Source organism: Lampetra fluviatilis, chromosome 11, assembly GCF_964198595.1.
Source record: "Lampetra fluviatilis chromosome 11, kcLamFluv1.1, whole genome shotgun sequence".
Taxonomy (NCBI): domain Eukaryota; kingdom Metazoa; phylum Chordata; class Hyperoartia; order Petromyzontiformes; family Petromyzontidae; genus Lampetra; species Lampetra fluviatilis.
Genome location: NC_136285.1, coordinates 2,494,589 through 2,521,708, shown reverse-complemented (window position 1 = coordinate 2,521,708; position 27,120 = coordinate 2,494,589). Strand labels below are relative to the sequence as shown.

Here is a 27,120-nt window from a genome sequence, read left to right as displayed (position 1 = left end):
TTCTACAGCCCAAAAAATGTCTGGGCTCATCACACTGTGGCATTGTTTAGTCACATCTTTTGAGAGCTATCTAAAGGTCAGTTGTGATATTTCCTTAAAGGAATGACTAATGCTACTGTTCAAATAGTCTCATCAAGAAAACTACTGCATTGATCATTTTACATTGAAACATGTGCCATAACAGCACGTAAATGACATTTGTATATTCATGTAATACATTTGTTCACGTCATCTTCATACCAGTGTGCCTTGAAAATGTTTCAATGCATCACAATATCAATATATTTTACTCTTACGTATGTAGCCAACCGTGCTAATCGAAGGTGCGGGTGCATCACTAACAAGCAGCATATTGTACAGGAATCTATATGAGCAGCAAATACAGTACTGTTCCATTCCCTGGTTACCACATTCAGATAAGCCCCTCTCCCCTTAACTTGTATTTAAGGGTTTGTCTCTTGGAATTTTGCCTCGCTTGATGCAGTAAATTTAGCTGTGACGGTCCGACCTGATGACAGAGACTTGTGTTGCCTCCGAAACGTCGTGATTTATTATTGTATTTCTATTATTACTTCTATAAATTTTCATTTTATTTTTTACCTACGTGACTTTACCGAAACAAACCTAAGAGTATGAATCCTTGCAGTCACGAAAGCTTCAAATCTACAGCAAATACTGATTGTGCACAAGAATACCGTTCTGAAAAACCTACATGAACTGCAACTGGATGTTAAATAAACTTTACGCCGTCTTGTGCCAACGATTCAGACGTTTTTACAAATGCAAAAACCTCGTTCCATCACTTCAATGGACAGAATTTGTCCTAAGAACGTCTTGGCAATAGATTTGTCCGTAATGTGGCCTTGAGGCTTTCAATGTTGTCACGCTTGTATACATTGTGACTGACTCGACCACACGTCGCCACCGCTTGATTCTGTTGGGTCCTGTAGCTGGTTGCCAAGATATTCTCTCAAAATATCCCGTAATTTTTATTTTATTTATTTAGCTTTTTGTCACTTTGGTCACTCTTGCAAATTAGGCTATCCTTGTCTCCGAGTTTTTCACCTGGTTAAACAAAATAAGCTTAAAACTTGAAAGTGAATGCAGGTATATTCTTTGGTTCTTTCGGTAAAGTCACGTAGATAGGTTCAAAGAAAAACCTATCTCCGTAACTTTACCGAAAGACCCAAAGAATGTGAATTCCTGCAGTCATGAAAGCTTTAAGTCAAGATTTGAATGCAGGTAATAAGACAACCATGTACTTGTACTCTTCTGTTGCTACTTAAGTCACAATACAATAAAAGTTTCAAAATATATTTCTCAATTATTTTATTTGTACTATATAAATTTTACATTTCAAATAAAACTTCCCATCGGATAGTACCAAGTGATATATATACGGGGCTTGATGACAATCAAGACAGTGTGAATGCTCCTTGTAACGAATGTGTCACGTTTAAACACAGGATGGTGAAGACATGCCAACCGGACTTATCTCACAATAATTCGAAGCATCCTATGCTTCCCATTATAACGGACATGTGGAAGTCCCCATGCTGTTCGACACATTATACGTCATGTGTGATATATCCTGTAACACAAATTACCTGGCTACGTTAAAGCGCACGTACGTTCAACAGCATTTGACCCACGTTTGTTTTCTCTGCTTTTATATCAAAGTCTGTCCATATTGCATTGCGTGAATCATATGCAGAAAGCAATGGGCCACAATAAAGCTTCTGCCAATCCTACTACCTTATCTGCGTGTTGTTGAAGTCTGAGGATGACTGAAAGAATTGCGGTCACATTTACAGGATTAGTGGACCAAATGGATGCAGGTAAGGGTTCTAAAATACTACGTTTTTCATCATATACAGCATGTAGCTTGTGTATATTTTGTAACACCAGTGACGAAAAGCTTACAGACGTGCAATTTATTTCAAAGGTTTCCCTCAAACTTGTATTTATTTGCTATTTCAGGAAATTACAATCTAATTTATTTAAAGGATGTAATTTGCTGTTGCTTCTAAACAACTGATGCATTTTACCAGAGTCCCTCTCGCACCAGCTCTGCTCAAACACTAATCCCAAGTAACAAAGTACAGGATGCGCTATCAGTCACGAAGAACGGAAAGACTCTTCTCATGTCCCCGACCACTTTTATCCTGGGATAACACATTTCTGCGAAACTATGCATGGTTTGGTCAGAATATAGGTAAATATACCAAATTAGAAAAAATGTCCAATGTTTTTCGTAGTGTGACGATGTACTGATAATAACCCAAACCAGTGGAGGTGGCAAGGGAAGCAGTGATGTCATTGTGCAGCCTCCATAGTACTGGCTATTTTGTTGCAAGTAAAGAAAGCAATAAGTGGCCACACCACCTTTACAGATACAGGAATGCTTGCAATGTTAGGGAGACACACCAGACCAGTGTGAATCCTATGATATAGCCTCATTTCCATAAGAGTACACACCCGTATTGCTGTCAAGATGGCATCAAACTTAAAAATGAAACCATCGTTACTATGTTGAGGGTCATCGTTGCAAACTAAATAATTTGGCTGAATCCAATAACAGCCGTATAAATAGATGTATCTCCTAACAAAAGCATACAATGTTTACAAAATATTAACTTAAAAATGGGTGTATAACTAACAAGCAGCGTATTGTACAGGAATCTATGAGCAGCAAATGCTGATTTGGGCACAAAAAAACCGTTTTGAGAAACCTACCCAAGCTCCAACTGGATCTAAAATAAATCATTTTCCGAAACATTTTTAACAAAAATCAGCAGGTAGGCCTATTTAGAGTAAAGTAATCCATATTCACGTAGCGGAATATTATTTAAGTGGCTTGCAGCCTGAAACATTAGTTTAAAATTTACTTGCGAGCTCAAACTAGAAAGGTGTGGCTGAGTACCCACATTCATCTTTTACTTGTATTTAGTACGCATGAAAAAAACGACGAATTTATACGAATGTCAATTAGGTTTGCTTAAGCATGTTATATTTTTGATCATAAGGAAACGGGTAAAAAAACAGACATTATATTTCATTGCGCACAGCCCATCTCGTGCATTATCTTGCAAATAAGCATGCAAACATTGTACAAGAGAAAAGTCAAGGCCTAATCACCATCCTAAAAGGGTTTAGAATTCAAAGAATGCAAGTTGCTAATTTGTTTTGAACTGAAAATGTCAATTTACAGTTTCTCAAATTGACTACCACAATTGAGTTTGCATGAACAGGGAGGGACATCTTGCCTGGAATCTCACAACAGAATCCACTATAATGTTGGTCAGTATCTCACAAACAATATCATGCTGTATTTCAGATCCCACAGCCCAATCAAATAGTCTGGGACCTGTCAGTAGATATATGAGCTTTGGTTGACCCTTAACCATAACTAATGCTGAAGTCATAGTTGGTGAAAATCCTCATTCCAGACTTCAACATCCTCTTTTGTCTTTAAGAATTAGCATTGAAACCATAATTCCTGGTTTCGTCCAATACCTTTGGGATCCTTTAATTAGACACCATATATACTTGACAAAATAAAGCTGTAATCTTAAAAATTGCAACAATCATACTTATTTGACCTAATGGTTCCCTATACGCAAAGGTACAGATGCACACCTTGACTGGATCCACATCAACGTGGCAGTTCACGCCACTGCTGGTAAAGGAGACATTGGCACTTTTTCGCCAAAAATTGGATGACATTTTTTTTTCCCCCAACACGTGAATCATGTCCAGTGTTATCGTTTGATATTAACAATTTAAATAATATGCAGCAAGCTATTACACAAGCTGTATAACTGTATTTATCCCTCTTTCTAAGTTGCCCAATTTTTCTAGCACTGACAACTATTTATACTTAGCTTCCGTAATATTTATGTTTCTCACGTATTAAATTACAACCTATACTATTTATATTACTTCCTACTTAGATTGCATATTCACGTCTAGTGGAATGAACATGTATGCAGTGATGTGAAAATACAATATCTTCCAGGATAGATCCATTTAATAATATATATATTTTTAAACAGTTAAACTTGAAAAATCACCATGGTTGTAAAGAAATAAACTTAGATCTTATCTCCACAAAACAAAGTTTGCCTAATATAAGTTTGTTTACGTAAAATAATAACGTAAAATGATTAATTGCAAACAAATCCTTTCACCAAGATGGGAAACTTAACCCTTTAGTTTAAAACAGCAAGTGAGGGGAAATTGCAGTTAAGAACTTTATACTTTATGCTGAAAACAGCCACTGCAATAAAAAAACACAGGCAGGCACTTCTTCCATAATTTGTTTTCATAAAGGAAAATTGTAACTTGATATTCATTAAAGAATTACAGCCACAAATTTGAGTGGGAAACATTAATATTATTCAAGGAAAAAAAACAAAAAATATACATTAAACTTAGGTTTAAAGAAAACGGACAATTATATTGTTCCAGAACAAAAATACAATGTATATGACAATCATAGTTAGATAATTACAGTACTACAATCCCCACAACCGCTGTTATTTTAAAAGCAGTCACCTAGCTTGTATTCGTGCTGTCATAATTGGAGATAATTTGGCTGAAATATCGTTTGTATTATACCCTGCCAATGACATTTTGCAACTTATATTTTAGTTATGACTTGGCCAGCTCATTAGAACAAAAACACAAAACATTTCCTCGTACCAAATCAACCCCCATGCATTCCGATTGGAAAGTCAAACCTGTGTTAAAATTAATGAGCGTGAGGCAAAGTTTGATGAAAAATACAAGGTTACAGGAAACATCAGAAGCATAGAGATTGTATTAAGAGACTGCTGAGTGTTGGGAACAGGTTGAGTGCCGTGACCCATTGGTAGTGGTGGGTGCAAGCAAGTGTGCAGGATGTTTAGACCGCGGTGCTGGTGAGGACGAGTTTTGATGTGATGGCCGCCACTTCCCGTGGGACTCGTGCAGGGAGAGGATCCATGTCAAATGAATCGATCAGCCCTAAAAAATCACAAACGCAAGAACGTTAACTCCTGCTTCAAAATGTTAACACCGTCATCATGTACTCAAAAGTCACAAAGTCAAATTCTATTGCTGCTCGAGTGTATGTATGTTGAACTTCTTTTGCACCCTACGTAGCCAACTGTGCTATTTGAATGAGCATGGAGCTGTGCTCATCTGCTTTGGCGGTCCTCAGCCAGTGGTGGAAATTCCACATTTGTATGGCGAGGACCCATCTCTTCATAGGGCAACCACTGCTGGTACTCAATTAATAAAGCCATAGAGAAGATGGGCTAAGTTACCCCGATCTCACAACCATCCACTTATAATGCATTCCTCTAACAACTGTAGAGTATAAGCTTATACAAGGTGTATTCCACAAACTGAAATATAAGCATGTTCTATTTTTAACAAGGGTGCTTTTGGAAAACCTTATGCTCAGTTTGTTAGAAGCATACCATAGCTGTGTATATTTATCATCCAAATAATGCAAACATTAACATTAACTGGGCATTGTGTTTCATCGTACAGGTTAAGTGGTGTTGAGGTGAATTCCGCATGCACTCACCCTCTAAAATGCGATGGTAAGCAAAGTGCAGGTAAAGCAGAAAGAGCATGTGCAGCGCAGCGACGGTTCCACCCAGCACCAGCCTCTGCGTGTGGCCCACAGTACGTGAAACCAGCACGAAAACCTGCACACACATCACCATGCAGCATTGTTGGGTAGAAACACACGCTCGGAATGAGATCAATATATATTCCACATTACGATTAACGTCTTGGTCACTCGGAATTCCATAGTAGGCTTGTCACACGTTTTACTTTTTGTCTATCTTTCACTTAAAGATGGAACCCTAAAAAATAAGGTTATTATTTGACAATCATATCAAAACAATACTGATCCATGGGAAAAAAATCACCCCTCAAACCCCAGCTCCCGGCTCAAGGATGGGTTGCCTCTGTGACAGATTTTACATCTACCTCCGGCACTAAACTCGACGTGGAGCACTCACAATACACCACCGGACATTGTGGCATAGCTGGGATTGTTGGGCTCTATCCTTGTGAATAGAGTTGCACGGACACAGCGGCTAACAGGATTTTTGCTGTGGCTGGAATTCGTTTTAAGGCTACATTCATGCTTCAATGTGCAGCTGCAAAGGTGCCACGGTGGCGAGATATTAACTACCTCACCTGGTATACAGGAGGTCGCGGGTTCGATTCCGACCATGATGCCGGTATATTCGGAGTTTGCGTGTGCTCCCCGTGGTTGCATGCATTTTTCTCCGGGACCTCCAGTTTTTCCCTCCACATTTATAAACATGTGAGTATTTGGCTGCTATAAATTTCCACGTGATAAGCCACTACATTGAGCATTTACGGCGAGGTCGCTTCTGAAAAATAGCTATATAGCTTCGTGGCCTGACTTGGTAAAATAAAAAAAGTTAAAATTTTGATTTAAAGCTTTCGTGACTGCAGGGATTCATATTCTTGGTTCTTTCGGAAAAGTCACGTAGAAGGGAAATAATAAAATAATATAAAATAATAATAATAATTACCGAAAAAACCAAGAATAAAAATAGTTTAGTTTACAGGCATTATGGACAGCTCAAGCTTATCAAGTGGTTTCCCTAGAGTCCACTTGGATGGACCTTCATCCGAGCGGAGAGAGCAATAAACATACGGTAATATAGTAACAAACTAAAAATGTAACAGTCATACCTGGGCAATACCACTAAGAGGTGATAACAGATGGCATAAATACCACACTTTCAAACACAAAAATTTTCCTCTTCAACAAAACTTCACTCCTGAGTGGAGAAACCTAGGACACACTGCCCAGGCATGCATCCACCAATACATAATTATGTGTCAGATTGCATCCTCCAAGGTAGTAGAAGTCAGTGCAATGCCCTGCTATCAGCAACTTATACTGAACAGTGTGGTGAAGCGTGCTCAATGTGTGGGGAGGCCCTTGTCCAGCAGTGGATTGACAAAAGGGTCGTTTATAACTAAACAATTTTTGTTTAACCAGGTTAGGCCTCGCGTTTTACGCACGTTTACATAACACAATGTTGAAAGAGCGCATTAGATTATTTTACACTTATTTTTGTTAAGTGTGTATTGTTATTGACATCAAGAAATCCAGCGCGTTGGCCATAGTGTATGAAATGCGCTGCGAGTTAATCGTTAGTCAAGCAGCAAAGTTTAGTAGCGATGCTGCCTGAGGTGCAGTACGACAACCACAAGAGTGGACAGAATCAACATCTCCTTCTCGCGCGCCATTTTTAAGTTTTTAAAGAACACCACCCCCGCGTAAAACGAGAGGTAACTGTATAGCTCTTTTCCAGAAACGACCTAGCCACCAATGATAGCTCAACAGAGTGGCTTAATGCATGTGTAGTGACTGTGATTGTCACTGTGTGGTGCCGGGCTTACGAAGCCACGGCGGATAATGTGTTGTCATTATGGGCAGCCCGGTTACGGGGTGTAGTACCAGCCCTAGCGGGGCTTGGGTGAGTGCTGGTCAGCGCGGAGGCACCAGTGTGCGGTACGGGCTCCCTGTGAGGGAGCGAGAGGGAGCGTCAGCCAGCCAGGGTTACGTTGGGGCATGATACGCTGGTTGACCTGCTGACACGTGACCGGATGATATTGGAGGGGGGCCACCAGTGGACGGGGGCCGCTGGGCAGTCACGTGTTCTAAAATAGCTCTCGGGAACCTTCGAGAAAGAGCTCGAGAGATCTGGAAGGTGGGCGGGGCGAAGGACGGAGCCAGTCCCAGCCCGGGTGGATATAACGGGGGGCCCCATGGAGAGCTCGGGGTTCTTCGTGTGCTGGTGTTACAAAGATCCACGTCGGGGAGAAGAAGCCTCTATCCACGTGGTCAGGGACCCAGCTTGTGGTCCAGGCCGGGATAGCGAACCGTGTCTAGTTCTGCCATAGCGTGGTTAGATGGGCATTCGAGCCCTTAGTGTAGATTGTGTAATGTTGTGTTCAGTTGCGGAATAAATAGTGTTGCTCCCAAGATCACGTCTGCGACTCAGTTGGACTCACTACAAATGGAAATTTATCGCAGCAAAATACTCTAAAAGCATGTTTCTGAATATGGAGGGAAAAAATAGGACACGGAGAAAAATCCATGCGATCACGGGGACAAAATGCAAACTCCAAATACACAGGAGTAAATCAAACCCACGACCTCATGTACACCAGGCTAGGTTGTTAGCATCTTGCCACCACGGTACCATATGTCCATGTTTACATGCAGTAGTTGTTTCACATGGCGAGAGTGTTGTAATGACTAGATTTGCAGAATGTACTTGAAAAGTCATTCAGCACAGAGTAACCATCGCAGTCACTTATAGTACGATATAACGCAAAAACGTGCAAATTTTACACATACCAATCGCAATGTTGAGAGTCCACCGATGATAATCCACAGGAGATAGAACAGAGAGTGCAGGTGCACATTGTATGTCACGAACAACACGATGCAGGGGCCAAAAAGACCATAGCCCTGCAACACAACAGTCGCCCAACAGGAAGCATTAACAGCGATGTGTACAGGACACTGCTTTGTAAATGACTAAGGAAAGTTAACCAGGGTGAAAAGTGTTGTGGTGCAAATGAAGGGAACGAACCAGCAGAGACAGCAATTGCACCATTGTGATCTGGGCGTTGCACACGTAGGCCATGAAGTAGAGCAGAGACGACACGCATCCCCAGTACCCAAAACATGTGCCGATGGCCGTGCCCATGAGGGTTCCCTCTCTCTGAAAAAGGAAACCGGAAAGAAACAGGCACTTTTATATGTGGACAGTAATAAACACCACCCACAACCCATTCTAATGAGATTGTCACATACTTTAATCAGTGATTGTGGCATAATCACATTTTAACACTTCTAACAATTTTCTTACTCCGTGTATAATATGGATGGTTTACTCTGGCATACAGGAGGTGATGACAGATGAATCCCTGATATAAGCAAAGTTGAGATACATTGTGGCTATTCTGCAGAGAACCCACTCCATGTAAATACATGGGACTATAGGGCAAATCTTATTTTCTGCAAATTCTTATCCATGACCCCATTGCCCCACTGCCTTGCAGACAATTTTACTCTGTCATTTTAAATTACACTTTATGATTGTTTTGCCGATTTATATTTTTTGTCAAAACCACTGTACCAATGTCCATGCAACCTGACCGTCTTACGGTGATATAGAGGTGGTGGTGAACAAAACACAATTTATTGAGTCTCACTATGATAGTATCGGAAGTCTTCATGCCCTGAAGCAGGATGGCCACCATGGTGAACACAAGCATGAGTGGCCCATACAGCTCTCCTGCAATTTTCTGGAAAAAGAACAGTGTTAGATGGCATAGCATATCCAAGGTAAATATTTCATTGTCACCAACTTGCATGAACCCAGACTCTCACCAGAAATCCATTGATGAATGGAAAAATATGCATATATTAACACACGATGCGGGTTAAAAGCTGTAATTATTTTTTATTTTCTATAGCTGCAAACACTGCTTGATTTGTGATATTCACCAAAAACGCCCACCATACAGTTGGCACATAACACAGCAAGGTGGTGCAGTGATACAACTGGTGCCCCACAGCAAGAAGGACCTGGGTTTGACTCATGACGCAGGTGCCTTTCAGTGTAGAGTTTGTAACGTAAATTTTGTATCGTAAAAAAACATCGTAAATTTCCCTTAAAAAAATATATCCTGAAGAAGATTAGTGCTCGATACAACCACATTTGCCAATGTGATTTGTAACTGTGGTCCTTACCCATGTATCAACAGTTCCATGTTAATGTGCAATTTCATTGACGGACTGTGTTGTCTTGGTATGGTTTGGGTCTGTTGTTTTCCCACTTTGCCCAAGCTTACATTTATTGTTGAAACACCGGCAGGAATTGACATACTTTTGCAATTTGTACTGATATACTTTATTCATTAATTATTTTTAGTCACTTTCTTACCTTTCCTATACTTTGCACTCCTTTCGGTTTTTTTTGATAAGCCACTTTGTTCAGCTATCACATGTGGCCAGGTCGCTTCTGAAAAATAAGCTAATAGCTCAGTGGACATATTCTTAGGTTTTTTCGGTAAAGTCAGGTAGGTAAAACATCAAAATTAATGAAAATAAAATAAAAACAAAAAACAAAAATCACGACGTTTCCGAATTAGCTGCATCAAGTGAGGCAATGATTCATTGCCTCACTTGATGCAGCTAATTCAGCTGTGACGGTCCCACCTGATGACGGAGACTTGTGTTGCCTCCGAAACGTCGTGATTTTTGTTTTTATTTTATTTTCATTAATTTTGATGTTTTACCTACGTGACTTTACCGAAAAAACCTAAGAATATGATTCCTTGCAGTCACGAAAGCTTCAAATCTAGCTCAGTGGGCTTTACCTGATAAGATAAAAAGTTTAAATTTATCTGTATATTTGTTTAGGTGATTTGTTTACCTTCCCTATAATTGCACTCCAATCGAGTTTGTGTATTGTTTGTTGTTGTAACGCTCTGACCTAACCCTATTGGAGATCTATGAAAAAGAGCTTTATAGTTCATCAGATTCTAAATAAAGATTCTGAATATGAAAAAACCGCACACCGTATAATGATAAAACACCTGTTGGGGCTTCTACCAAAAGATACAATAATTATGAGTTTGTCCTTTGTTGAACTTTGTACAATTAAATTACATGATTCCACTACTCACACTGTAATCATTCACAATATCCAGTTGCATAACGCTGTCGCAGTGCGCTCAATCTACAACTGTAGATCATATCAGAGTTTATCCTACTCAGCTTAGCATCCCTGCTGCAATTTGGGAAGTAAAAGTCTTGTTTCCATGGACATAATGGCCTATGATATAGGAACATGGATATATTAGTGATGTGGAATTATATCGAATCATGGAATATGGAATTTACACCACTGGCTCACAACCACCAATGCAGATCAGCACTGCTGAACGCTCCCTTGCACAGTGAGACAATTTGACTTTTGCAGAAAATATTTTTTCATATAATTGGATGGACAAGACTGGTGACAGAATGGTAGAAAAGAGGCATGTGCAAATTTGCATGACCACAACACTACTCCCTGTCCCTCTCTTATTCTGGTTCATTGTAGTGCTGCGACTCATGGAAAAGGTGCTATACCCAGATGTGCTTTGAAAATTATCTCTTACATTTGTTGTTATTATTAAGCCTGTTTAAACAGGAAAGCCTCAGCCTTTCAATACGTTTTTTCAAGAAGGGTCCTGCCAAGTTTTTTGCAAAACTTTGTATTATTGCCCATGTGTAATCCAAAAACAGTTAATTTGCAGGTAATTTTCAATATTGAATATTTGGCTAATACATTTTACATTGTATGTTTCTTTAGCCTACCTGGTTATAAAGGTCATGCATCTATATATTTTTAATGACATGGCTGTGTAGACTAACCTGAGGAAACTTTACAATTCGAACAGGAACCAGTGACTCCAGCAACCTGCAATAAATATGCAACAAATTAACACCTACAAACACAGAACATAAAAAAACTAGGGATGTAATCATTTACCCCCTCCACGATTTCATGACCTGTTGTTGCCTGAGATCATGATCAAAAGTGTTTTGCGCTTGTGATACATGCAGAACCTATAGTAGTACATACACATATGCACTACTATAGGCATTTGGCTAACCATCGAACATAGACGGTCACTGCATCGCACGCTATCAGATGTGCCTCTGCGGCCGTTCAGAACAAACTTCCTTCTGATATTAGGAAGCCACTGGAACTTTGCACTTTTAAATCTAAATTGAAATCTCATTTCTTTAGAACTGCTCTTCGTGTTTAGTTTGTTGTCCTTCCTCCGCACCTCCAATTAGCATGGTTGGCTACGTACGGTGCGAAATACGTTCAACATGCATGCATGCATACAGAAAATTCAAAATAATAATTTTTTACATGCAGGATTCTATATATTACACAAGCATAATATATATTTTTATGAATGATTCATTGCATCCTCATGAAAAACATATGAATGTGACTATATCCCTTCATACAGGCTTTTAAATGTTGTCACACTGTGACCCAGCATTGAATAGTCACAGTCAAGTGGTACAAGGAATACCCAGTTCTAAGAATAAATAGAATACCAGCCATGTCAGCCAACTCTGGGCTTGTCTCAGCCTTACCTCTGCTGCGTGTTTGCACAAGAGATACATGGGGTGTGCTAAAATCTCACAAGGTTCACTGTACTTAAGCCTGGAGGCAGTTTTTAGTGCTCACCATATCTCTTCCATGAAGATTTGTTTAGATATATTGTGTAAAGTAGTATTAGTTAGCCTATTCATGATTGATTTAATAATTTTAAATAAAGGGATACCCTGCATTTCTTTCTGTGCTTTGACAAATACGATGCAGTATGGACCTGAAAACCACAATATGGCTTCAAGCCACAAAGCAGAAACCTAACTGCTGCCAGAATACTTCAAACACAATGTTTGTTTGTTGCTAGCCCTATTATCCAACTCCACTGGGGTGCTCAGATAACAGCAATCCTGAACACATGTGTAGTGATGTAAATGGTGTCACTAAGGTGTTCGCACCAGCTACTGTTACAGGAGTGCAACTGTGCGTCTAGAGCCTCTCTAGCACCAGAGTAAGTGTGGCATGTCAGCCAGCCCTAGGGGGCATACTCTTGGTGATGGCCTGAGAGAGGGCAACTGAGGACGTGGTAGCCTGAGTGAACCCGAGGGCACGTGATGCTCAGTCGAGACCCTTTGGGAAAGGTCTCGAAGGGGGCGTGGCCAAAGGTGGAGCTAGAGGCCACGCCCAGGAGCATAAAGGAACAGTCCCAAGAGTGTTCTTGGCTCGTTGGTGGAATCAACCCTCAGCGCGACGTCTCCTCGTCTCGTCATCCTTGGTCTACAGTCGTCAGTCTTCGGTTATCGCGCTCGGCATCGTGGGTCAGGCAGACATTGCTGCCCTGACCCAGTGATCTAGTTACCCAGACCGAGTTAGCTAACTGTGTTGTACGTTATGTAGTGATCCTGTTGGGGTCTAGTTAGCTACGTTGTAAGCTGAGGGAGTTACCCTGTTGGGGTTGTAATAAACATAGTGCCTCCGAATTCAAGTGTGTGCTTCCGTGAACACCACTACACATGTGCATGTCAGATAAAATTAGTATTACTACATTTTCAAATCATCTATGTAATATTATAGTGCACTTGTGGAATACATGTCATTTTCATGAAATGAAATCTGACATTCATTGGCATTTCACCACAGACAACTTTACATAGGTGCCATGGAAATTGTTATGCAGCTGCCTGCATCCTTGCAAAAAGTTATCTTTCGTCTTCTTGTGTGCTTAATGCACATGACTTAGTTTAGACAACCTCTTCACCTGAAACTCAAGCATATTCTGTCCTCACTTCATCCATTATCCACGGATAGTTAAAATGGTTGGCTGCGGTTTGCACTAGGCTTTTGTTTTAATAACACATGGATGTCATATCAAGGTCTACCCTAACAGTGCTACAACTCGCATCGTGAACATTATTTGTGTAATTATTGCAGAATTATCTTGCTGGGTGGTGAAGTGGTTACAGCGCTTGACTCACAAGTGGAACGTCAAAAGTTACAATCCTGGTCCGGGGTCAAATCAGGTCATCATCCTTATCTGGGGTCAATAAAATGAGTACTGTATTACTGTTTGAGATGGCAATAGTAGTTTATATAAATAGCCTCACCACTGCCATAGGAGTGAGGTATGTTCACACCGGCTCTGATCTAACACTGAAGATGAGCATGTCACAGTGCTTGTTTGAGGAGGGAGATACTGACTTTTGAAGTCAGTGCAGTCTTAAAATAAAAGCAATACAAAATAAAAGCAATTAAAAAAAAAGCATGCTGGAAAATTTGACGCATTCTAACAAGCAGTGAAAAGTGAAACTGTACAAAGAACACGGCCTCATTTGCTGTACTGCCTCTTACAGGGACCCTCTTAGTCAGCAGGTGGGTGTATCATACATCATACTTAAAACACATCATTGGTGACGCTGCATTGGCAGCGGAGCACAAACGCAATTAACCAAAAAAAATCACACTTATCAACAACGCTGCCTTAAAATGTATAATTGGCAACGTTTCGGGCAAGGGCCCTCCATTGCACATAAACAGAGACAAGAGAGATAGAGGTCCCATGGTGTTTAGTGCAGGCTCCAACCCTTATTAACCTTTTCTTACATCGTGCTTGAGACCGATTTGTGATACAAACTGTTTACTTCACGTGTTGATTATATTATTGGTGTGCATCAACACACCTCGAAAGAGCATTATTTAAATTAAACCTTCAGCTGCAGTCTGTCTGGTGTGGTAAAAAAGACCTTTGCATTACCAGTAACTGAATGAAAAAAAGAAAAAATCTGGTTGCCAGTTTGTGGCACAAATAGATGTGTATAGCAATAAAAAACATGTTTACTTTATTAATTGAGACACAAAAGAAGCTGTCGTGGTATAATGGTCAACACACTAGCCTTGCAATCCAGAAGTCTCTGGTTTGGTTCAATCTCTTGGTGCATAGTTGAAATCAGTGGTTCTCAACCAGGGGTACGCAGACCCCTGGGGCACGTGGCAATATTCCAGGGGGTACGTGAGGTGATTTATGTGTGAAATTATACCATACACGAGAGTCAGTGGTGAATAATTACGTATGAATCTGCCAATTTAAAATAACTACGATAACATTTTAATCCATATGGTAAGCTAGAACGATATAAAAGACCTTTCTAAACTCACTGATCATAAACACTGTGGTTTCCAAGAGTAAGCGTGAACAAATTACGTCATGCATGCATAGTGTCTGTTGAATTAGTTTTTATTCGCTTGCAGTTACAAGCTAGTTAGGATACCTCACAAAATCGACAATTGGTTAAAATGTTGATGTTCATTCTTCATACATTTATTTCTCAGAACCATGTTGGGTCAGGCACAAACTTCAACAAGGGGTACAGTAGCCAAAAAAGGTTGAGAACCACTGGTTAAAACAATGAGGTAGGTTTCTTAAAATTCCCTCCACTCTCTCCACCCACCAGTATAATGGGTGCTATACAGTTAGTCGCTTGACAGATTGCATTGTGGGGCAAAGTATAGGTATGCCCACCTCATCCAGCACGTCTAGTCAATATGGAAGAATAGAACAGATACCCTCTAGAACTCCCTCCATGGGAGGCGCTTCCTCCAAAAGTGGCATGAGCAAGCAGTTTCAGGACTACACCTTTACCTTTTTGTATTTTACCTTAAATGAGAAACAAATCTTATCATGTGGGGACCTATTCAGGCCTGTCGTAGGTATATGCATTGTAAGACTGCCGCCGGTTACCAATAAGTCACAGATGCCGTGCCAATTGTATGTTCATGTGTGAATATCGGTGCATTCATTGCAAACATACCACAAAAAATGGTTGTCAGTTCTTGACTTTTGGAACCAGTAATCGATCATACAAATGGTTAAGGTTACTCAATTCTCATTAAGCAATCCTAATACTAACCTGTTTCTGACTTGAATTGGTTCCACGTCGAAATAGGGCCGCAGGATGTCAATATTCGCGTACAGAGTGAAGGCTTTGGTTGCTTGCTGCTTGCCTGCTCTCCATACCTGTCATGCCAGCATATCCAAGATTTCAAATAAAGCAGGTAGAAGACACGCATCATTCCAACATGAAATAAAAGTGTCAAAGGTAAAACGAGAGGAGGCGAGTCTAGAGGAAGCGAGGTACTGGAACTCGGAACGGTGAGCAGGCACCACCAAGATCCTCGGTTTGAATGGAGCCAGCTGCCTGTGATTTAACCTAGGATCTCAAGTGCTGCAAGTTGATAGTCAGCCCAGCAAATAACTGCACTAAAACAAAATATCACGTTAAATATGGCTACATTTGTGTTTTTCTAAATTTGAATTGAAAATATCAGTTTAACCAAAATAGGAGTATTCACATTTTGCCTGGCAACATTTTCCCATTTCGTTGGAGATAATTTTCTTATATTAAAATAATTATATATAAGCAGGAAAACTGAACCAAATTCAAATATTCATAAAAAAATTATCTCATTGATATCTGGCCAATCCTTTTTATATTTCATGTGGGAGACCAGAACGGCCAGATAAAAAACTAATTTCACTTGCACCTGCTCACAACCCACCCACGTTATCACACCTTAATAGCTACCCCTGAAGGTTGTATTACTGCACAAGTGTTCACTCTGTAACATACACCCCCATCTTTGTGTGATCCACGAACCCTATCTACAATTTCCTGAATTACAGGTGCATCTGGCAGTAAAATACAGTAGAACCGACAATGACATCAAACATTTTTGTTCTTTTGAAAATGTTTCATGTAGGTTCGAGTATCCACATGTACACAAGCTTGGAAGAGGTCATACGCGCGAGTGTACAGACTTATTTGATTTCCATAATGTATGTGCATATAATGATGTGCATGTGTGTGGGGCACAGTGGTGTAGTGATCCAAGTTTAACTGCGGGATAAGAACATTAGTGACAACTATCAAAACCTCGCATGAATCTGCCATATGTAGACTTGGTTTTAAAAAATGCAATGTCAACACAAGCACTAGGAGAAATAAAGACATGATGCTGGCCACATTAATGTCTTGTGCCACACCTTCCTTAACAGGTGGTCACTAAGAGCACTTGCCCCATCAGTAAACGAGTCTAAAAAGGTGAACTTGTCTTTACAGACACGTAGAAATCCTAGCCCACTCGGCTTTGTCTTCTGACAAGCATGTGCCTGCCTATTTTTCGATCAGGTTCATACATCTAGCAGCATTCACGCCAAGGAAGTACAACTTGCCTGGTCGGCAACTTGCTTCCCAATTTGCCCCCGGAGACCCTTGACCCCCATGAAGTCGTTGTTTTCACTGCCTCCTTCCTCTTCCGCGTCCGCCAGCCGCTGCGTCAGCTCTCCCACGTCCTCAAAGCTCGAGCCTGATGTGTCGTCCATGTTCTCCATGTCAATCACAGCTGCGCCACCCCCAGCCACGCCAGGGCCACCCTGCTGTGGCACACATCACCATCATTCAGTACGGGCTACATACAAAGGGACCTCCTTTGCCATCTGCCCCCACTCTCTTCTGCCTATGGAGTGCCCATCTTCATGAGCCTGAAGGGTACAGGTTTGCAGTGGCTCTCAGAGAATCATAAGTCCACTGCTGAGAGTCTTGGGAATGGTGCATGTTCTTTTAAATGTATTATAATGCAGTAACTGGGAGCTGTCACTCAGAGAAACAATAGCTGAACGAACTTGAGCATGCATTGTTCTTCATATAACCACCACATTAGACACCCTCCTCAACTCATTCCCTTATCCCCTAAGTCCATCCCTAGACGGTACCTGTACATCATAAATGTCACCATTTTCCCACAACCCAAACGTACAATAGGTGCACGAGTTAACTCAGCGTAATAAACAAACTGTTATTTAAGTCTTAAAAAAGTGTTTACACACTCCAGGTCTAGCTGATGTTTATCTCTGTTGGTAGTTTTGATGGCGTGATATAAATTTCATGTTCCTATGGTGACCACCTTCACAGTTTAAGTTTACCAAGTATCTTGATCCGAATCCCATAAGTATGTATGTATGTTTAGCTTCTTTCGCACTGGTACGTAGTCAACCATACTAATTGGAGGTGCTAATCATAATAAGATATGGAAGCTCTCAACAATTTAAACATGGACATCTATATTATCACCAGAGGTGGGACAAAGTCATTGTTATGCAAGTCCAAGTCGAGTCGCAAGTCATCAAATTCATGACTCGAGTCTGACTCGAGTCCAAGTCACATGACTCGAGTCCACACCTCTGATTATCACCCTTCGTATTCTTTTAATTTAGTTGAAAATGTGGAACTGAAAGCAAACAATTGCCTACTCGTATTAATGACATCAGCCTCTTCAAAGCGCACTTAACAGCAGATGGAGAGGTTGCGTACTTCTGCGTGACTTTATCATGGAAGAGATACAAGAATCAAATAAAAAACCTCACTGAACCCAGTTTGGCAAGCATGCAAATCCCTGTGCAGAACAGCAAGCAAAGAGTTTCTGCCTATGAAAACACTGCAACATGAACATATGTTAATCTCTTTAAAAACCTCAAAAGTACTATACACGATATGTAAAACATATCTTATACTTTACTACTCAGCCAGTGTGCAAGTGTTAATCTTATTAACGGTGCACACCGCTGTTCGCCTTTTGGCGTCCTCTGGTCTAACACTGTTTGAGACTAGGCTATAAAGAAAGCTGTCTCTAGTGTGGACCAATCAGTTTCAAAGGCAATGCATATACTACCAGAGCATGTTTTTTTTCTTTCATGTTCACCACAAGTATATGTGGTTAATGCAGACATGATTCCTTGCAAAAGGTTTCTATTTGGTGTTTTAACATCATAACACCTGTTTTATTGCCAGAAAAGGTAACATCTATTCTTATATGCATCTTATTTCAATGAACACGTAAGTTCCCTTTGAGAACAATCCATCTCCATCATGTTGTAGCAACGGCGCTCAACGCACAATCTCAAAGTCCAATCCCGGTTGAGGACAACTCAGCCCACAATCCATCTGGGGTCAATAATCTTTCTACCATATTATGAGACACCAAAAGATGTTGTCCGATGAAGACTGACCCCTACCACAGGAAAGTGGAATGTACGTCACTGCTTCATGTATGTGAACAGAGATGAGTACCATCGTACGCATGCTTGAGCAAGATGTCACTTTGATAAGGATACTCCGAGGTATCAGAGACGAGTACAGGGGGATCACTAGCTAATCCCGGGCAGACTATCCAGTTGATGGGGATGAGGCATTCACAACAAATGCAATGGTTTGTGGCAAGTCAAATGGTGTTGTGAATCCATTGAATAAACACGAAAATGCATCATGCAAGTAGACTGTGATAAGAGGCTTTGACCAATGACCCACATCACGATAAATTGTATAAAATAGCTATAGTGGAATCCCAGCAGTGACTTTGTAAGGAAAAATACAGAGGTTTAGAGGTCTTCCAGATTACTGTGTCCCAATTGCAATTGGTTAAATAAAGTAACCTTGGACTAATGATGGCTTAACTGGGTGTATCATCATGACACAATGAGTGGTCTCATAATCCTAAACTGGGTACCTTTAGGTTTTGAGCATGATCCTTCCACAATGTACTGCTCAAAGATAGCAGTTCACAGCACATTGTAGCAGCAGAAACGTTCAGCCAATGCTAGGTTATCAGTGTCAGCGTAACATTCCAGTTTAAACTAAATGTTTATCATGAGCTCACCTAATTTTCTTGCAATACTTTGTAAGAGGTTAATATTTGAATAAGATATGTTTGTGATGAAGCACGGGTATAAGTCCAGGTAAAGAATGAGACCAAATTGTAAACTTTGTGTTTGGGGCTAAACTGTTTCCTCGCTGTTTTATCTATGGTTAAGTCAGTGCTGCCTTCGGTTTAATTTATGAGTGCAGATATTTGTTTTCTCCTATCATGCTCACAGATGTCATGTTGCCTCTTTTTGTCTTAAGTCACACTTTTACCAATCGGTTAATGTTGTGTCTTGTTAGAACTTGGTGTAACATAAACTAGCCTCAAGTCACACGAAATAAAAGGGATATCGCCTGATGATAAGACTGAAACAATCATAGATTACACATTAACTACAGAATAGCAATTCTGTCATGAATACTGTGTAAAATAGTAGATGTCAACTCTAATGTAAAAAATAGGTGTTTGAGGTAGGGGTAATGTCCATGGTATTGTATGGTTCGGTGTTGGAATTTAACAAAGCAACTAGAAATTGTACTTTTGGCTTCTAAATACAAGTGCATGTGGTTGACGCGAGAAACAATGGGAGGGTAGGCAACGTGTAACTTCATAATAGAGCATGGGATAGAGCATGGCTCTATTATGCTAACCCGGTAGTGCGAGTAACTAGGAAAAGGATGTTGCAATGGGTTAGGCATGTGAGCAGGATGGAGGAGGGCAGGTTACCAAGACAGGCATACGGGTGCCACTCAGCGGATGGCGAACAAGGGCAACATGTAAAGCCAGATGGTGGGATTCTGTAAAAGCAGACCTTGAAGGTTAGGTGTAGACTTCCACACTACTGTACTGTATTTGATCAGAAGAAAGCAAGTGAGAGGTGATGGCATCACCAAGACTGGACATGATGACCTCTTGACCTTGCCATGCTGTTGGCCCATGGTGCCCCCTTGACCATAGAAACATGCGTTGATATTATTTAGATAATTTTTCTGCTATAAATGTTCAAATGATAAGCTACTTTGTTGAGCAATCATTTGTGGCCAGGTCGCTCGTGAATAATACGTTAATACCTCAGTGGACTTTGCCTGGTAGGATCGGGATTAGTTTTATTTGTATATGCTTGGGTGATTCGTTTACATTTGTAGAGAGTCCAACTGAGTCGCAGACGTTGTTCTTCAGAGGCAACACATTCATTACACCAACACGTATATACAAAAGGGGTAACTGCCCCCTTTACCAGATACAGCCTAGGGTGGTGACCACCCAGCTAACTACACTACCATACAGGTGTTATGGCTACGACGGACCGAACCCCCACTCGGGTCCCGGGCCACGTGTTGGTGCCTCTTCAGACGTAGAACGTGGGGCTTCCATCTTGCAGAACGAAGCGACCCCAGTCCCTCCCAGGGACCCTCCCAAGGCGGCTTTTTTGCCAGCGCCAAAAGCGCGCTACGAGAAGGCGAGGGCCGACTTGGTTTCACCCTTCTGTCGTGTGGCGAACTTGTGGCGCGTATTCGACGGAGGTTCGTAGATTTACGCCATCTGGTCGAAAGCCTGAGTAAGGGTGGAACTCTCCAGTGGCGGGATGGCGAGAAACGCGGCAAGGGCATCATCGTCGAGGGCGGCAGGCAACGCCCGCAGCGCCTCCGCCTCCGCCCATCCAGCCAAGTCGGCGTTCATGAGGAACCGCCGCTTGAAAGCCACCCAGTCGCCACTGTTAGTCGCAAATTCTTTGATAAAAGGAAGCCGACGGCGGAGAGCTGGGATGTCCATCGGCACGCTCCGCGCTGGCGATAAAATAGCGGCCGAGGACGCAGACTGCGCCACCGAAATTCTCGCCCGCTGCAAAATGGCGGCGGAGTCATCGTCCACGAGCAGCACCACCGCTTTTTCCTTTACCGGCGCATCCGTGAGATGGAGCTCCGTGAGGATCGAAGCCGCAGCATGGAGGAGCTCCGTTAGGCGACCATGCGCCTCCCGGACGGTAGCCTCTGCCAACGGCGAGGCGTCGCGTGCCCGGACAGCGCTCTGCTCCGCCGGTAGCGTCTCCCCTCAATCCTCCGGAGCCATAGGCGGTACAAGGTCCTCTTCCTCGCTGTCCAATGTTTTGGTACGTGGTCTGCGATGTGTAGACATAGTCTACCGCTATCTATATAGACTAGCGTGTTGGCCACTTCCGACACCAATTGCAGTGAGTCCAACTGAGTCGCAGACGTTGTTCTTCAGAGGCAACATATTTATTACACAACACGTATATACAAAAGGGGTAATTGCCCCCTTTACCAGATACAGCCTAGGGTGGTGACCACCCAGCTAACTACACTACCATACAGGAGCTATGGCTACGACAGACCGGACCCCCACTCGGGTTCCGGGCCACGTGTTGGTGCCTCTTCAGACGTAGAACGTGGAGCTTCCAGCTTGCAGAACGAAGCGACCCCGGTCCCTCCCAGGGACCCACCTTATATCCTCCTGGGTTGGGGCCGGCTCCACCCTCAGCCCCGCCCACCTTCGTGAGCGTTCCAGCTCTCTCTCGATCCCTCTCGAGAGCTCTCCCCGGACACGTGACCACCCTCTAGCCCCCCCACCTGGGGGCCTCTCTATGGACACTCCGGATCACGTGCCTACGGGGTCAACCAGAGTGCCATGGCTCAGGGCAACCCTGTCCCTGTGCTGACACTCTCTTGCTCCCTCCTGTGGGAGCCCGCACTGCACGACATGTGTGGTGCCCTCGCTATCCCAGCGCTCACCAAGCCCCGCTAGGGCTAGTACTAGTACTACATCCACCTACGGGGTGTACGCGATGACAGTGCATCGCACGCCGTCCTCTGCTCGAGCCGGCCTCACTCAGCAACACACACGATGCTGTCCGAGACGTAAGTACATCGCACGTCATGGCCCTCCAGGGCCGGCACCACACAGTAACATCCCCAATGTCAATACACATTTATTGTACTTTGCACTACTATCATCTTTTTATATTGTTTGTTGTTGTAATGTCCTTACCCCGCGCCCCTTCTGGAAATCTGTGAAAAAACGTGTTATAGCTCATCAAATTCCTCCAGTACAAATATTCCAATTCTGATATTTGTTAAAAAAAATCATTTTATGGAAAATAGCCGAGGACGCTACATAATTCACACGATAAACAAAAATGCAAGTACTTATTCTCAAGATGTTGTACTGGCAATTTGTATGTTTTGGTCACAGCAACTGGAAGCAGTGACATAAAGTGTATGGCATAATACTTATTTACACATTGTCTGGACCAAAAGCTAGTAATTAGCCAAGATGGAAACACTTAATGTTGACAAGTGCGGCTCATGCATGCTTGCCCTTTCTGACACACCGTTTAAGGGACAGTGGGATAAATGACATTGTCTGCAATTCTGCAACTCATGCCTATACTGTCCTGTATACGAAAAATGTATTTCATAAAACGATCAAGATTTGCAAGAGACTTGATACAGGTATTAAAACTAAAATGCATCTTGCCAAAATGCAAGTAACTGTGTTCTGATTTAAATACCTGGTCTTCATTGTTATAACAAATATACTGTACATATATTTTTTATCAGTATGCGTTTTATTTTCTCACTTGTTAACTAGTATACTCTTTTGTTTCTGTAAACACGGAAATTTAATTTAAAATTGCATTTTTAGAAGTTAAGCACTGCAATTGTGAATTAGTAGCGTCGTATGTGAGGAACGCTGTGCTCATATTGGCATACGCCAAGCTGTTAATAAATGGACATTGTATCTTTCAGGAAAAAAAACTGTTTGTGTATTTTCCCTATCAATGTCAAGCTTAAGCCATATAAAACTTTAATAATTCTGGCTGTAAACTCCAGCAGCACCCTTCATAACGTTGGGTGAACCACTGGCCATTCTGCACGAACCTCATTGAACCAGACCCTGCAGGCCCAGGAATGAACCCCTTTCTGTGTGCCAACCTACGCCATGTTTCCCCATCCCCTGGCCCATCGTGGTCTTTAAACTAAACTTTTAAGACAATTTTTTTACCAGGTTAGACACACTTAGCTATTAAGCTCTTTTTTCAAAAGCGACCTAGCCACAAGAGATCACCCAACGAAGTGCTATTTTAGGTGGGAATTTATATCTGCCAAAGACCAGAGAACCCAGAGAAAAATCCACACAACCACAGGGAGAGAGACACACACTCCTTAATCCCTCTCTCCCTAATCTCCCCCATTAACACAACTGACGTGCTTGGGTCCGTGGATGGAATTCCAATGCAGCTCAGACCCAGCTTGCTTGCACATCGCCACATATATAACCTTGTTGTAACTGCTCTCTCGCTGGTTCAGCAGTTCCACTGCTGGATTGTATTTTCCCACCTGAGGACGACCGCTTGTGTTGCGATAGAAACGTCGTGATTTATTTTATTTATACCTACGTGACTTTACCGAAAGAACCAAAGAGCATGGATTCCTGCAGTCACGAAAGCTTCAAATTAAGATACAAGTATACCGGCGTCAGGGTCGGCATGGAACCAATGACCTCCTGTATACCAGGCAAGAAATTTAACATCTCACCACTGCGGCGAGATGTTAACCTACCCTGTGCTTCCTGATACTTTGACTCAGTCCTGTGCTCCTCTACAATCCATGCCCTGTGCATCAATGCTCCTCCACTGTGCCCGATGCACCTATTGATCTGTCCGTACCCAATGCCCCATGCTGCTGGCAGCATTCCCACAGCGGTTATGTATGTTGACTCAACCATGCGAATCAGAAGTTAGCTCTGCCCTTTGGGTAAGGCTGAACGATTTGGGGAAAATATCTAATTGCGATTTTTCTGACAGATATTGCGATTGCGATTTGATTTGCGATAACATTTTTAAAAGTCAAACTTCAGTTCAATATTCACTGTAATAGATTTTAAAATCGCAGCCTTTGCGATTAGCGAATTGCATTGTTTCAAATTGCGATTTCGATTTGAAATCGATTAATCGTTCAGCCCAACCTTTGGGTCCTGTTTCATTTACTGAACCACGAACGCACGCTTCGTCCTTTGCTTTATGCCCAAATTCCCTCTGCTGCTTTGCATCACCTGTATATATTGTATGTTGAACTTCTTTCACACCGTACGTAGCCAACAGCGCTGCCCCATCTGCTCTGCTTCCCAGTCCACGTTTGGTTCCCGCTGCCCCTCGTCTCGTTTCCATGCCCCGGTCCATCCTCATTCCATCAACTCGTCTTCTTACCTCGTCTCACCTCTCCTGGCTATCCCCTCATCCCTCTCTTTCCCTCACACCTCTCCGAGTTTTCGCCATCATTCTCTTGCTACTCCCCTCAGTCCACACCTCACCCCAGCAATCTCTCACCTCACCCCCTCAACCCTCACCTCACCCCCACAATCTCTCACCTCACCCCCTCAATCTCTCACCTCACCCCCCCCAATCACTCACCTCACCCCCCAACCCTCACCTCACCCCCACAATCTCTCACCCTACCCCCCAACCCTCACCTCACCCCCACAATCTCTCACCTCACCCCCTCAATCTCTCACCTCACCCCCCCAATCACTCACCTCACCCCCCCAACCCTCACCTCACCCCCTCAACCCTCACCTCACCCCCACAATCTCTCACCTCACCCCCTCAATCTCTCACCTCACCCCCCCAATCACTCACCTCACCCCCCCCAACCCTCACCTCACCCCCCCAATCTCTCATCTCACCCCCCCAATCACTCACCTCACCCCCCCAATCACTCACCTCACCCCCACAATCTCTCACCTCACCCCCTCAACCCTCACATCACCCCCACAATCTCTCACCTCACCCCCCCAACCCTCATCTCACCCCCTCAACCCTCACCTCAACCCCACAATCTCTCACCTCACCCCCTCAATCTCTCACCTCACCCCCCCAATCACTCACCTCACCCCCACAATCTCTCACCTCACCCCCTCAATCTCTCACCTCACCCCCTCAACCCTCACATCACCCCCACAATCTCTCACCTCACCCCCCCAACCCTCACCTCACCCCCTCAACCCTCACCTCACCCCCACAATCTCTCACCTCACCCCCTCAATCTCTCACCTCACCCCCCCAATCACTCACCTCACCCCCCCCAACCCTCACCTCACCCCCGCAATCTCTCACCTCACCCCCCCAATCACTCACCTCACCCCCACAATCTCTCACCTCACCCCCTCAACCCACACCTCACCCCCACAATCTCTCACCTCACCCCCCCCAATCACTCACCTCACCCCCCCAATCACTCACCTCACCCCCTCAACCCTCACCTCACCCCCACAATCTCTCACCTCACCCCCACAATCTCTCACGTCACCCCCTCAATCTCTCACTTCACCCCTCAATCCTCACCTCACCCCCTCAACCCTCACCTCATCCCTTCTCAGTCTGTTGTCGTTGCCCCCACCGCGCACATCCATAATGCCCCCGTCCATCCCCTCTATCCCCTCTCTCTCTCTCCCCGTCTCTCCCCTCGTCTTCCCGTGGCCTCCCCGACTCGCCTCAACCTGTGAGCTCTCGTCAAAGGGGCCCCACTCGGGTGTCGCCGTCCCCGCCATGTCGCTCCTTCTCCGCCCGCCGGTGTGGGGTGTGGGTGGTGGGGCTCAGCTCCGCGTTCTCCTCCCGAGTCCCGACCTCGGCATCAACAACAACAGCGACAACAACAACAGCAGCGACAACAGCAGCGGAGGGACAGTGAATCGACGAGACGAACAGCCAACAGCGAGACGGGGGCTCTGTCCCTCCCCGACGCTTCGACCGTGGGTGAATGGCCGCGACGCGGGTAGTCGGCGGCCACCTTGGTCTGGGAAACACTCAGGCGGGTGGAAACACCCCCCCCCCTCCTCCCCTCCCTCCTCCCCTCCACGCCCCTCCCCTCCACGCCCCTCCCCTCAACGCCCCCCTCCGCCCCTCCCCTCAACGCCCCTCCCCTCCACCCACCGCCCCCTCCCCTCCTACCCCCTCCTCCCCCCTCCCTCCCCTCCACCCCTCCCTCTATCCCTCCTCCCTCCCTCCATCCCCCCTCCGCCCCTCCCCTCCGCCCCTAAAGAACCTAAGAGTATGAATCCTTGGAGTCACGAAAGCTTCAAATCTAGTGTTAAAGCCATTCCCCGTGTTTAGTGTGCACGCCGTACAACATGTTTGGAAATGACAGGAGTAAAGTTTGACTTACGAATAAATCGACTTACGAACAGACCTCTGGAACCTAGCTCGTTCGTAAGAAGAAGAGTTCCTGTACAGTATCTTTGATATTTGTTTTTAATATGGATCGACTGAGCAGGTTTAGATACAATTAATCTCAATTAACGATCCAAAATACTATATATGGGCAAATCCACGCCCACTTTCTTCCATACATGAGTGCCGGATGTTCGCGTACGTCACCGATCGCCCCTGCACGGGCACGCCTCGCTTAACGACCGAGATGCGTTCCGCGAAAACTACCTCGGCAAAAAGCGAACGATCGTCGCTTTCCCCCCATTGACTCCTCCCCACATTAAAAGCTGAGGTACGTTTTAGCCTCGAAAATGTTCTACTCGTGAACGAATTTTTAACACGAGAAATACAAATTACTGTACAATTTTTAAATAAAGGAATATGACATAAAATGTAACACTACCACACATGAAGAACCACGATGAAAGATCCTCCGTGTAGCCTGATATCACCTCCTCTGATTAACACGTAGGCTTTCGCGACGAATATCATCCATATAGGTTTTTTGGGTGAGAACGCATA

At 43.4% G+C, this 27,120-nt stretch overlaps 1 protein-coding gene across 3 annotated transcripts; it reads right to left on the bottom strand.

Annotated features, from left to right (window-relative positions):
• Positions 1 to 1,326: 1,326 nt before the first annotated feature.
• Positions 1,327 to 26,176, bottom strand: LOC144934728 (protein YIPF3-like). Of its 3 annotated transcripts, none has more exons than XM_078860802.1 (9): positions 24,447 to 24,669; positions 16,909 to 17,109; positions 15,587 to 15,693; positions 11,486 to 11,531; positions 9,274 to 9,366; positions 8,649 to 8,780; positions 8,411 to 8,524; positions 5,576 to 5,699; positions 1,327 to 5,007 (listed from the first exon to the last, which is right to left on the bottom strand). In XM_078860802.1, the coding sequence occupies exons 2-9, from the start codon at positions 17,065 to 17,067 to the stop codon at positions 4,907 to 4,909; spliced, it is 876 nt and encodes a 291-aa protein (XP_078716928.1). In that variant the 5' UTR covers positions 17,068 to 17,109; positions 24,447 to 24,669; the 3' UTR covers positions 1,327 to 4,906. The 3 variants fall into 3 exon arrangements, with proteins under 3 accessions (XP_078716928.1, XP_078716925.1, XP_078716926.1); XM_078860799.1 differs by lacking the exon at positions 24,447 to 24,669 and adding an exon at positions 25,884 to 26,176 and having other exon boundaries at positions 1,328 to 5,007; positions 16,909 to 17,112; XM_078860800.1 differs by lacking the exon at positions 24,447 to 24,669 and adding an exon at positions 25,884 to 26,174 and having other exon boundaries at positions 1,329 to 5,007.
• Between the last annotated feature and the right edge of the window lie 944 nt (positions 26,177 to 27,120).